Source organism: Anticarsia gemmatalis, chromosome 4 (assembly GCF_050436995.1).
Source record: "Anticarsia gemmatalis isolate Benzon Research Colony breed Stoneville strain chromosome 4, ilAntGemm2 primary, whole genome shotgun sequence".
Classification (NCBI taxonomy): domain Eukaryota; kingdom Metazoa; phylum Arthropoda; class Insecta; order Lepidoptera; family Erebidae; genus Anticarsia; species Anticarsia gemmatalis.
The window spans coordinates 789552-801520 of NC_134748.1; the positions used below are offsets into that span (position 1 = coordinate 789552).

The following is an 11969-nucleotide window of genomic DNA, read 5'->3' on the forward strand; positions in this document are numbered from 1 at the left end:
CGAACCCAATATGAAATCATGTCAAAAGTCCAATAAATGTCTCGTGAAACTTTAACTAAATCAGAGCTCATTGTTTATAGTTTAATAATACTTTTAAATAAGTTAAACTCCACAATTTTAAAACAGTGCTTAAAGCCGAATCGTTGAACAGCTACCTGCTTACCCTCGTAGGTACCTACTCAAGGGATAAATCAGAACCATTGTAAGCCTGAGCCTGACTAAGGAATCTAATAAGTACATATTATTAAATAATATTAGTCATTAGTCATAGGGTAATAAAATAGAATGCAATAATTGAAAGCTTCACATCCTTATTCAACATAAGTTCTGATTGTATCTGTTATCTAGGGGTTGATGAAAGATATCGGTCATTGGCACCATTGGCGCGGTAGTAGATAAGTATGCAGTAGGTATAAACTGATTTGAAAATAAATTCTAAGCGGTGTTGTACAACAGGCAAACGTGTTTGTTAACAGAATGTAATCATATATCATTTTTACCTATAGTTTGAAATTAAAGGCTAGCCATTGAATTCGATGTAACTCGCCTTGGAAATAGGGTAGTCAGTATTGAAGCGAAGTAAAATAAATATAATTATGACTTATAGTTGTGTACACTGTTGTAGATCATAATAGTATGTCGTTATTTAAATAAATCATTCGGTAAATAAAACTTATGTTTTTCAATTTTTAAGATTAAGTATTGCATCAAGAGATTTATTAAAAAACTAAAATGGTCACTTGTTTCAGAACGATAGCACACCATGTTCGAATGAACTTCAAAACTGTTGGTAGATACTCTCGATAAACTTACTAGTTATATGTAAGTAGTCTACATACTTATTATATACCATTAAAATTATCGGTTGCCTTCATTTCACGATACATTACACATTTTTAAAATTATTAGTTACGTTTATTGTAATGTATTATTGTTTTCTATTGATATAAGATTTAAAAACGAGAATGTCAGCCATCCAGTTTTGCTAGCTGTCATCTAGTGTCAACGAACTGTCAAAAGTCAGCTGCAGTCGGAGGCGAATTGTTTCTCAGCAGATTTATTGCTTTCTCAAAATAATCATACCAGTGTAAATATTTAGAAAAGTAATATTTACATGTGAAACGCAAACTCCGTGCCGTTATATGTTGGAGATGTGACAGTTCATATGAAAAATATCCAATTGATTCACAACACATATCATAAGAACGGATGGCATGTTACTCGTGTGTACAAAGTAAGTACATATTTGTATTAATTACTGTTTACTTATGTATTCAGAGCGGATGATAAGACATTCCCGTTTTATGGTTTTTTAAGTACGCTGTTACTTTTTAAATTTGATGTCCCGTTTTGAAACGCCCACGCAAATTCCGGAGCGCAGGGTCGCTAAGTACTTCGAAGTTATATTTAGCGACCGATTTCTTTTTCGTTTTGTTTAACTTAAGTCGTCTGTATGCGAATGTTTCGTTCGGTTTTTACTTTTTATCGGTACATTGATTTATGTTTTTACTGGTTAAAAAGCAGCTGTTTAAATCATTATACATGCTGTGTTGTTTTTATTCGTCATGTTTGATGTTAATTAGAAAAACAACGCCGGAAAGATAATACTTTATGAATGACTTTATATTTCCTTGACCAAGAATGAGGTCACCATTGACCTTTTATTATGAACAAACTTTATAAAATAGTGTTATCTTATGCCCAATAAGATGTAAAAAAAAATGTTCACTAATAAAAGTACTTCATGCTAGTCCATACCGTTTCCTATCAAGCTGGTATGGTTAAATTCAATTTAATTGTCTTGATTTATTAGGAGGGAAGAAGTCTAGGCACCAAGAATTTTTCAAACCACTAAGCATGACTTGTAAACCTTTATAATGATTATCATCAAATTTCATTATCAGTTAAATAGTTTTCTATACACTGCAAAACACAGGGCTCCTCCAGTCATCTATCTTTACTTTTAATTAAATAAATATATGTAACCTACCTGAATGAGAGGTCTTCACCAATATGCTGGCCAATTGTGAGTTAAGGACTTTACTTATTTATGATATAATATTTACGCAGGTGGTGGACATGATGTTGATGCGTGTGAGCATGCGTGCATGGCTCCTCGCTCTGGTAGGCACTGCAATCTTGTTCATGATCCTATGGGGACACTGTGCAGAGCTCAATGGATTCTCCAGGCCTAGTAAGTATAAGTAATGATATCTGTACAAGAAATTATCTTATAATAGTATTTATATAAAATCCGGTGATGAACTTTTAATAATGCAAACACTACTGTAGATCATGTGGTTAGTCTGTTTGTTGTTATATGGTAAAACTGGTATGTTCTAAAACATAATATATTCAATTGCAACACAGTATAGATTTCACTTTCTTTTACATTTGTAAAATATATTGTCACTCCACCTCATGTATGACTAAGAGAGTACATATAAATAAAAAAAACATAAAAAATGAGTTTATTTCTTTATTTTCAATTAATTGACTGTATATAGACCTCCTTTTAAGTAAATCTATACTTGTGCTATTAGATTCTAACATCTTTTTTATAGCAACTTCATTTACACATCATGTTGTGTGCCGTAAGCAATAAATTAATCATAACCAGGATGTTGGTACTAAAACAATTGTAGTTCCCTCATGCAATTCATATGTATATCAGTTTAAATTAATGATTTATTGCTTTGAGGGGCTAAAAGCTTCCTACTAAAAATCTTTTTATTGGGATTTAGTCAATAATAGTGTTGGTTTCTTGCTTGAAATATGGTTGTGTAAAAAGTTTCTATTATATTTTCTTCATCTCTAATTTGACAGAATTAAGTGTTGTTTTCCAAAGTAAAAAATATACATGGATCTTGCATTGTTTTTTTTATACTTTATACTTAGAGGTACAACTACTAGTTTTACTTTTAGTTTGTAGATTGTTTTGCAGCCATATTATTGCTTATTCCGTAGTTCTGTCAAACGCGCTGACAGACCGCGGGCGCGGCGGCGTGGCCGACGAGATCGAGTGCTCCATCAACGGCGAGTACTCGGTGACATGTCGCCGCGACACAGAGCGCGACGAGGTCTTTGTGCCCTTCTCGCTCGTGCACAAGTACTTCGAGGTAACAAACTATAACCATACATACATAAAATCACGCCTTTTTCCCATAGTGATAGGCAGAGACAAGAGAAGGCCATTTGGTACGATCCTTACAAACCTCCTTTGCTTCATTCACATCCATACATTAGTACCTATATCCCAACCTGTAATGCAAAACTAGTTAGAATGTTTTTCGTTGATAGCTGAATTAAAGACCAATAAATGACGGATTGTGTGACCAATGAATGACTATTGCACATGCTGTAATCGAATACTCTAGTGTCTTTCTTTTTGTTCAGCTCACACACATATCACTGTCGTATACGATAGTCTGGCTTATCTGAATAATTACTTTTACAGATTTACGGCAAAATAACATCAACAGATGGAGTTGAAAAGTTCGAATGGTCGCACAGTTATGGTAAGATCTACCATCCAAAAAAGAAATACGATCCGCACGGGACCTTCACGACCTTCGAGAACTACAATGTAGAAGTGAGAGACCGGGTCAAATGTATCAGTGGAATCGAAGGGGTCCCGGTCAGTACCCAGTGGGAGCCCCGCGGGTTTTATTACCCGACACAAATAGCGCAGTTTGGTCTAGCACATTATAGCAAACAAATTACTGAACCGGAGCCAAAGAAACGAATAATAGATGATGGAGAAAAGCACCTTGAAAACTGGATTATAAGTAAAGATGCTTATATGGCCAGGGAGTTTGATACGTCTGTGCAGTCAAATGTTTTGAGGTTTTCGACCGCCGACCACGCGTCCAGCCAAGTGTGGCTGAAGGTGAACTTGAGTCAGGACTTTGTGTTCAGTGTGGATATTCAGATGAAGCCCAACTCTTCTTTGACAGTTGTGCTACAGAATAAAGAGAAGAAGGAGACTGTTTATTTACATTATGTTACAAGCATGCAACTTATTTCTGCTCAGGTAAGTTAGATCATAAATCGAAACACTTACAAGTTTATTGTTAGTGCTACTGAATATATATATGCGAGTAAATTAGTGGGTCGTCGAGAAATAGTATCAATAGAAAAGTTTTTTTACAGGAGGATCATATCTACTACGGTATAGGGACGGACTTACAGTGGCGGCGCCTCACTCGTGATTTGATTATTGATATGCAGAAGGGCTGGGCGCTGCAAGACAGGCCTAAGAGACGCTCACCTAGGAATAAATTCAAGGTAGTATTGCGATTGAGTTACTTTCTATCCGCAATTTTAATGTAGTTGATAATTATTCTCTGCTTTTGCTTCTTATAGGCCATCAAATAAAGTTGCCAAATATCATCTACTATTTTGTATTGAACAGATCATATCGAAGATTTCTACAATAGGCTGCAGATTGTTGGATGGTTGCTTTATCTTGTTTGGTTTTCACTGTATAGTGATGGCAGGTGGTTTTCATGAGCTCTACAAATCGTTTTGACCGACTGGGGTTAGCTTTTGTTAACCTACTATATTATACAGATTGTACATTCATGAATAATAGTTGATCTTTTTAAATCGAATGATTGTTGGAAAAATTGACTGTATTTTGATTATATTGATTGTTTCCCAGATCTCGAGCATAATCCTGAGCGGCATAGGCTCGCTGGACAACGTGACGGTGTCGTGGAGCGCGCACATGGCGCAGTTCTACGCGGCGGCGCGCTGGCTGGTGCGCGCGCAGCGGCCCCGCACGGGCGGCTGGCCCATACCCGTGCGCCGCCGCATGGCCGCCGGCGTCGCCGAGCTGCGGCCCGGCTGGTGAGACGCATGCTCATTCTATACTGCTAAATACTACCTAGATGAACGGGTCATCGTGCGTAAAAGGGAAACTCTTCCAGACAGTTAACTGTACCTGATAGAATGACTCAATAGTGACCGTTCCAACTTGGCATATTTTTTCGACGTGTAAAATTTACTTACGAGCTTTGGGATACTCAATAAGTCGCGATACGGCGTCACTATCTTCGCTTGTTTTTGTAGACTTTGCTTCAACGTGCACGAATAAGTGTAAAGTAGATCATAAAAAACCTTATGGACAGTTTTTCATATCAACAAACTATAAAGCATGTTTAAGGAAACAATTATTATTCGTTTATTGTATATTTCATTCATATTCTTCTATGTTTGCAGGCACTCAGCGATGAGTCAAGGGCACGCCATCTCGCTGCTGTCGCGCGCGTACTACCGCAGCGGCGACGCCACGTACCTGCAGGCGGCCAAGCGCGCGCTGTACCTGCTGGACGTGCCCAGCCACGCCGGCGGGGTCAAGGCCTTGTGGATGGACAAATATGTCTGGTGAGCGTACTATGTACTAACTTTTATGTAATTTTCTGTCTACATGGGCTTGTGTAGCCTAGTAACAGACTGCATGCCCACAAATTTACAGAAACAAAAACTTGTACATTTGGGTTAGCATTATCAGATACACATGAACAAAAAATATTTTGTTCCTTCAAATACCCTACAATATCAATTTTAATACCAGTAAAATCCTTGTACAGCTAAAATACTACATCATAGTTGGAAGAGAGGTTGGGGTGATGATGAACTATCCTACAATGGCTACAATACTGAAAATAAAATTTAATCTTCACGATTTCAGGTACGAAGAATATCCAACAAAACCGCCTTTATTCGTTCTAAACGGTTTCATATACACGCTACTCGGCCTATACGACTTGCACATAATTGAAGGAGAGAACTCCATATCACTAGCGAAGAAGATGTTCGACGACGGTATGACATCACTTAAAACATTACTACCGTTATTTGACACCGGCAGTGGCAGTTTCTACGACCTTAGACACTTCACGCTTGGAGTTAGCCCTAATATAGCCAGGTGGGACTATCACGCTACTCATGTAAATCAATTGTACCTTCTCGCAGGCTTAGACAGCGACCCCATACTTATAAATACTGCTAAACGCTGGGAAGGATATATGCAAGGGAAAAGGGCTGCACATAATTGAGATTATAGCCCTTCAATGGTTTAATAATTCTGGCCTTTGACTTGGCTTGGCGCTTCCATGTGCCCGAAGAAGAGACTCAATCGAAAGAGACTCATGTCATCTTTACTTTAAAAAAATCGGATGTTCGGAACGGCTTCATGCCGATGGGTTGCTATCCGAATTTAGAACAAATACGAATGTTCGAATTCGGTGTTACGAATTTAGCCGAAAATTGCCGAAGTTACTCTTTAATGTAACGACTGATTGGTTCGGAGGTTTCAAAGCTCCTCGACTGTTATTAGGTATACAGAAGGTTGCTTCACGGTGTGGTATCATGTATATAAAATATTTTTCTACGACAAAAAGACAATGTACCTACAAATTAGTGTATCTATTCCGTTATACAGGTAATTTGTACTAAGAAACTAGTAGCAATAAGATCAATTTGGTATAGAAAAATCTTCTTTCAAATTTTGATAAATTTTTTGAAAATACATATCTTAGAAATGTATTGAAATTTTAACAGATACGGTAGTTTTTCAATCTGAAATAATATAATAGAAACTGCGCTCGCTTCCATTCTGGACGTTCAGATCCTTATGTTGAAAAGAATAGAAAAAGTTAATTAGAAAATCAAATATTTCAACTTAAGTCCCTACCTTTTCTATTTACAATATTTCAATGAAACAGTATACGTTTAAAGCGATTTAATAGCCAAAGTAACCCTTTCAAAAATCAAAGGTGATAAAATTTAGCTAAAAAGTTCCAAAGACATTATTTCGTATGATTTTGTATTGAAAGGTTGAATGTTTTATGCTATGATCAATTTCAAAGATATCCTCGAAGACTGATGACGAATACAAGTTATAGTATTTGCTTAATTTCTTTAATTGGGTTGTTTTCATTGCAAACTGACAATCAACACATATAAACAATCACGGTTCATAAGATAAAGCCTAGTGACAAACAGACAGACAGCAAATTCTCAGTAAAAAAGGGTACCGTTTTTACCCTTTTGGCACGGAATACCAAAATGTAGGTGGTTAAGTCTGTATAGTAATGAACTCGAATGACTGGAGCTTTGTATCACGCATTTCAAGTGCTAAAAAGAAAGCATTCTTCTATACAATATGTTAAGGTTCATGTTTTACGTGGAGATTAAACTTCGACCTTACTTAAAATATCTACTACGTCAGGCGGTGGGCTGCTCTCTGGAAGGCTAAAGAAAGATAGTGTGTTTTTAATAAACTTTGAAATAATAATTATTGTAAGTAGTTTGCAATGAGAACAATCTTTAAAGGTCGAGCCCTAATGAGACTTGACATTGCTTTCTGAATTTGTAAATCCTTCTTGTACTATAATGTAGGTAAATAACTTGGTAGAGTAAAACAATCATATCAAACTTGTACATAGATTGAACTATATCTGATATTAACCTTATAAATCTTATAGTAAACATTTCCTTGAACGAAACAAATCATAATAATCATAATCTGAAATGCTTAGTTCTAAAATAAGTTTTATGCAAAAATATATGTTATATATCAGGTAGTTGTTATGTATTTCTTATGAAACTTTGTACTTGCCTAATTTCTATACCTGGAAGGATATTTACACACTTATTTATTTTCTTTGATTTAATCAATTCATGTGTAGTGATAACATCTTGCCATAATGGTTCTATTTATATTAATTTATTTAGAAATTGTTGTTTCTTTATAATAGTGACAATTCTGAAAAAAATACGTATTTAACCTTAAGCGTCTTTCTTCGGAATTCTTCTTCAAATTTAAATTCTGTGGGTATACCGAATATAGAAAATAGTTTTTCTTATCTATATTAGTATACTCTCTATAGAGGTTTGGAGATTGATAGCGCTGCACGTTGTCTGGAAATAGTCCCCTTCTTACTTAGGACTATAATAATGTCGGTGAATTACACATACCTTTGAGTATAACGTGCTTGATATTATAAAATGTAAATGTGGAATTGTCACTATTATAAAACGTTAGTGTACACATAGCTGTTAATCGCAATTACGCCTCAAAAGTAAGAATTAAGATCATAATCCACTGAAGCAAGCCAATGATGCTTTTAATATGCTAAATACGTAAAGAGGTGTAAATCAAATTAGTAAATAAATATACTTATATTATTATTTACTTGTAGCTTTATAGGTACTAACAGAAATGACAAATGAACTTACGACTGCAGACTGCAAACTGCCAACCACATAATTGAATCATGTATGAAATGAATTCCATAATAGGTAATATTTAACTGCCACTGTGGTCTAGGCGGTGGTGCCTGAACGTATGATTTCAGTATTATGGTGGAGTATGCTAATGTCTCCGGCTTATGGCAATAGGCACGCCCTCTATTACATGAGACAAACTTTCTAAATAGCAAAACACAGGTCTATTTAATGTGTAATAGAATACGGGAATTAACGCGAACACGCATTAAAATGCCTTACGTTTCGGCGCAGGCTGCACTCACCGTGGTCGCAGGCGTCAGCCTGTAGTTAAGGTGAAATGCGTATTCGCGTTAATTCCCGTATTCTATTATACATTAAACATACAACGCGAGAGTTTAAAAGACAGGTCTAATTAATACACCTCTGCCCATACCTTCAGGTATTAACTATCTATGTATGTATTTATTCTGTCATATTGTAGAATATAGGTAATTGTCGCCTGCAGTTTGCAATCTGCGTATTTCCAAAATTTCAAAGTGCGAACTGCCTGAACGTATGATTTCAGTATTATTTATAACATAGCTTTTAAACAGTGGAGAATGATGCTTATTACCCAAAATTCAATGTCTTATTATAAACGACAAATAATTAACCGTAGTGTGTAAAGTAATGTATATTACCATTGTATGATTGTGCTGTATGTTTTGATTTTACGAAAAACTACTAGACTGATTTTGATGAAACAGAAAATTTACATCTGTTTATACAAACCTTTGAAAAGGTAAAAAAAAAACTTATGATATTATAACATATTATATTATTATGAAATACTAAAAATCCCTGTAAACATGAAAAAGAATTCAAATATTATATTAGACCAACATGTTTTATCAAAATCAGTTTAGCATTTTTGGAGCAAAGCATTGGAGATTATGCAAATATTAGTTGTATATAAACAGCCAGTTATGTACTTACTAGGTTGTAGTAATTAACCTGCTTGGTATATAAGCAAATTATGCGGCAACTTTTTGCTTACGATATGAAAATCTTGCCATGTTTATTAAAAAATACTGCGGAATTTTATGGTTGTGTAAATAACACATTTTTTGTGGAATGCATGTAGTACCTGAATAATTGACGGAAAATTATTTAATCGTTTGCATGAAAAATAAATATTCAAATTATTTGCAGTGTAAACGAATGTTAGTGTCTTGACATTTCGGTACTCGGCCATAAGAATGGTAGATTTTAGAATTCATAATAATATGATTTTCGTAGCATTTTGTATGTCCAAAATTAAATATAGTATCAATAACTACGCTGCACAGAAGATTAAAAATAAATAAAAACAAACAAAGCTTTTTAAAGAGCCATCTAGCGGACAATCTAATAATAACTAAATGTCAAAAATGAATGAATAAATGGTTAATCAATTATTGTACCAAGCAATATAGTTTCTTATGGCTTACGTACGTATAAGAAATGTAAGGACACTGTAATATTACGACTGGACAGATCAATTGATTTACAACTAGATTTGTATTAGAAATGTTGTAGTATTGTATAATGCAAATATGCAATTATCCTTTGTAAATATTCTGTCAACAAAATGAAACAGTCACAGTATGGTGTTAAATGGAAATATGCATTAATACACGTCTACAAAACATATTATGTCAGTTAATATTATCTTCAGACGAAAATAAAAAGATACAGTTGTCCAACTGCTATAGCACTGAATTTAGTACGCTGACTAAATGTATAGGGACTTTGCATCCTTTCAAGACCTCTTTTAAATAAGTCATTGATAGGATTTGCGTTCAACTGACACACTTTTTTAAAGCGTACTTTGACTGTTTCTTTTGTTCGAGTTACTAAGCTATTTATGTAATAATATCTCTTTGTTTAAGCGAGTTTCCTCTAGCGACAATACAATAATATAGTAGACACTGTTAAAATATTGTCCTTCGTAATCTACTAGGTTGTCGCCGGCTGTGATCCGAAGCACAAAACTTTTATACGAAAAATGTTGGGAGTCAATTTGAATATAGAAAAAATAGTAAAATAAAATCCAGTAAACGTAGTACCTCTTACGAATTATGTAACTATTTAGTAAAATGTAAAACGTATCCCTTGGTAGTAACTTTTTCACTGATTGTAGCAAGAATGTAAAAAAATATTATTGAAAAACTTATGTAGCTAGTTTCGATGATAATAATTTAGTATTTAATATTAATTAATACCAAATGCTATCTTGGAAAGTTGTGCAAGTTACAATCTATACTATTTATGATTTATTTAACTAAGTTACGAGGAAGTCCTCTATTTTAAACTTAAATATTACTAGTCTGTTTTTTTTTCTTTTATGTCGAAAATTTTATTTTGGCGCCAAATAAAGAAACGAAAGACCCTGTGTTCCACGATTGTTGTGTGCTTTTTTATATGTATGGAAAAAAGAGTGTGGTGCTAAAATAATAAAATCCGCTTGTAACGTTGAAATTTTAATTAAACATTCCATTTTAAAAGAGCTTATTATCGTAGTAGTAACTTGTAAATACTGTTTTTGTTGATTTGTTCTGTATTTAACATAAATATGTTATTGTGATGGTGTTATATGAAATATTGAAACTGTATACTACTAATGTTTAATTTAATTTTACTTTGAATTAAACTAAACATCAGTTTAAAAAGATTTTTGTGCGAGTGACAAGCAAGTTGGCTTGATTTGGTACCTAATTTCTTGTCGAATTTGCATAACATCATTACATATATTATTACTAATGTCTAATTCTAACAATAAATAACTTATTCAGCATTTGTATCGTCATTAGATAGTAGTGAGATAGTGAATGCACTTGTGAATGACAATAAAGCGTCTCGAAATTAACTCAATTGTTTTATTTTTATAACTTTTATCAAACATAAATCTGTACCTATTATGATATGTTCAATACGTCGGCTGCCGTGAATTCAACAATAATCGAAAACGTACCTATTTGGAAAACGAAAGATATTGCGGAATATACTATTAGACTTAATTAAATTTACAGGACAAGTGGACGAGGATTTTTAACTACTTATCAAAATTTGGAATCGAGGCCTAATATAAGCTTATTTAGCTGTGACAAGTATATGTGACGAAAATTACAAGTACCTACCTGTACTTCTGAGAAAAGGTTTATCTATCAAATTGCAGTAATAATTAAACATTTACCATTTCCTATTTTTAAAAGTTTTAAATATTCTGGTATCAAATTATATCAGAATCTTATCTACTGCGACAATGATTTGCAAGTTCTTTAATCCTAAATTCCTAATCAAATGAATCTTATGTTTGATAAGATGATGTATTTAGGTAAGATTGTGTACAATCTTCATGTTTCTGAAGGACTCGCCACTTTATCGTGGCCGAGTACCTACCTACTTCCGAGATATACAAAACTACAAGTCGTTTGAAATAAATAAAACCTGGTTTAAGCCGTGTTATTGTAATATATTGTGGGTAATGTTACTTTCGTAGACATAAACATGACAAATTATGTTTCACAACATTATTGATAATTAAAAAACTATCAAGCAAGTGAACCAAGACATTCAATGTATTCAAGACAACCAAAGTTGGTACTTAAATACAACGTATAAAAATATATAAACACCAATATAGTTCGTGGAATTAGGTGTTTAAAATCTGGTTTCCTATCAATTTTGTTTTTTTTTTCCTGTAGGTATAG

General features: G+C 34.0%; 1 protein-coding gene across 1 annotated transcript; it reads left to right on the forward strand.

The window, feature by feature from the left end:
- The first annotated feature begins 1027 nt into the window (after positions 1-1027).
- On the forward strand, positions 1028-11119 carry Hsepi (D-glucuronyl C5-epimerase). The gene is made up of 8 exons (XM_076136859.1): positions 1028-1234; positions 2071-2194; positions 2968-3119; positions 3458-4033; positions 4153-4287; positions 4664-4851; positions 5224-5388; positions 5696-11119. The coding sequence occupies exons 1-8, from the start codon at positions 1166-1168 to the stop codon at positions 6060-6062; spliced, it is 1776 nt and encodes a 591-aa protein (XP_075992974.1). The 5' UTR covers positions 1028-1165; the 3' UTR covers positions 6063-11119.
- Positions 11120-11969: the final 850 nt, after the last annotated feature.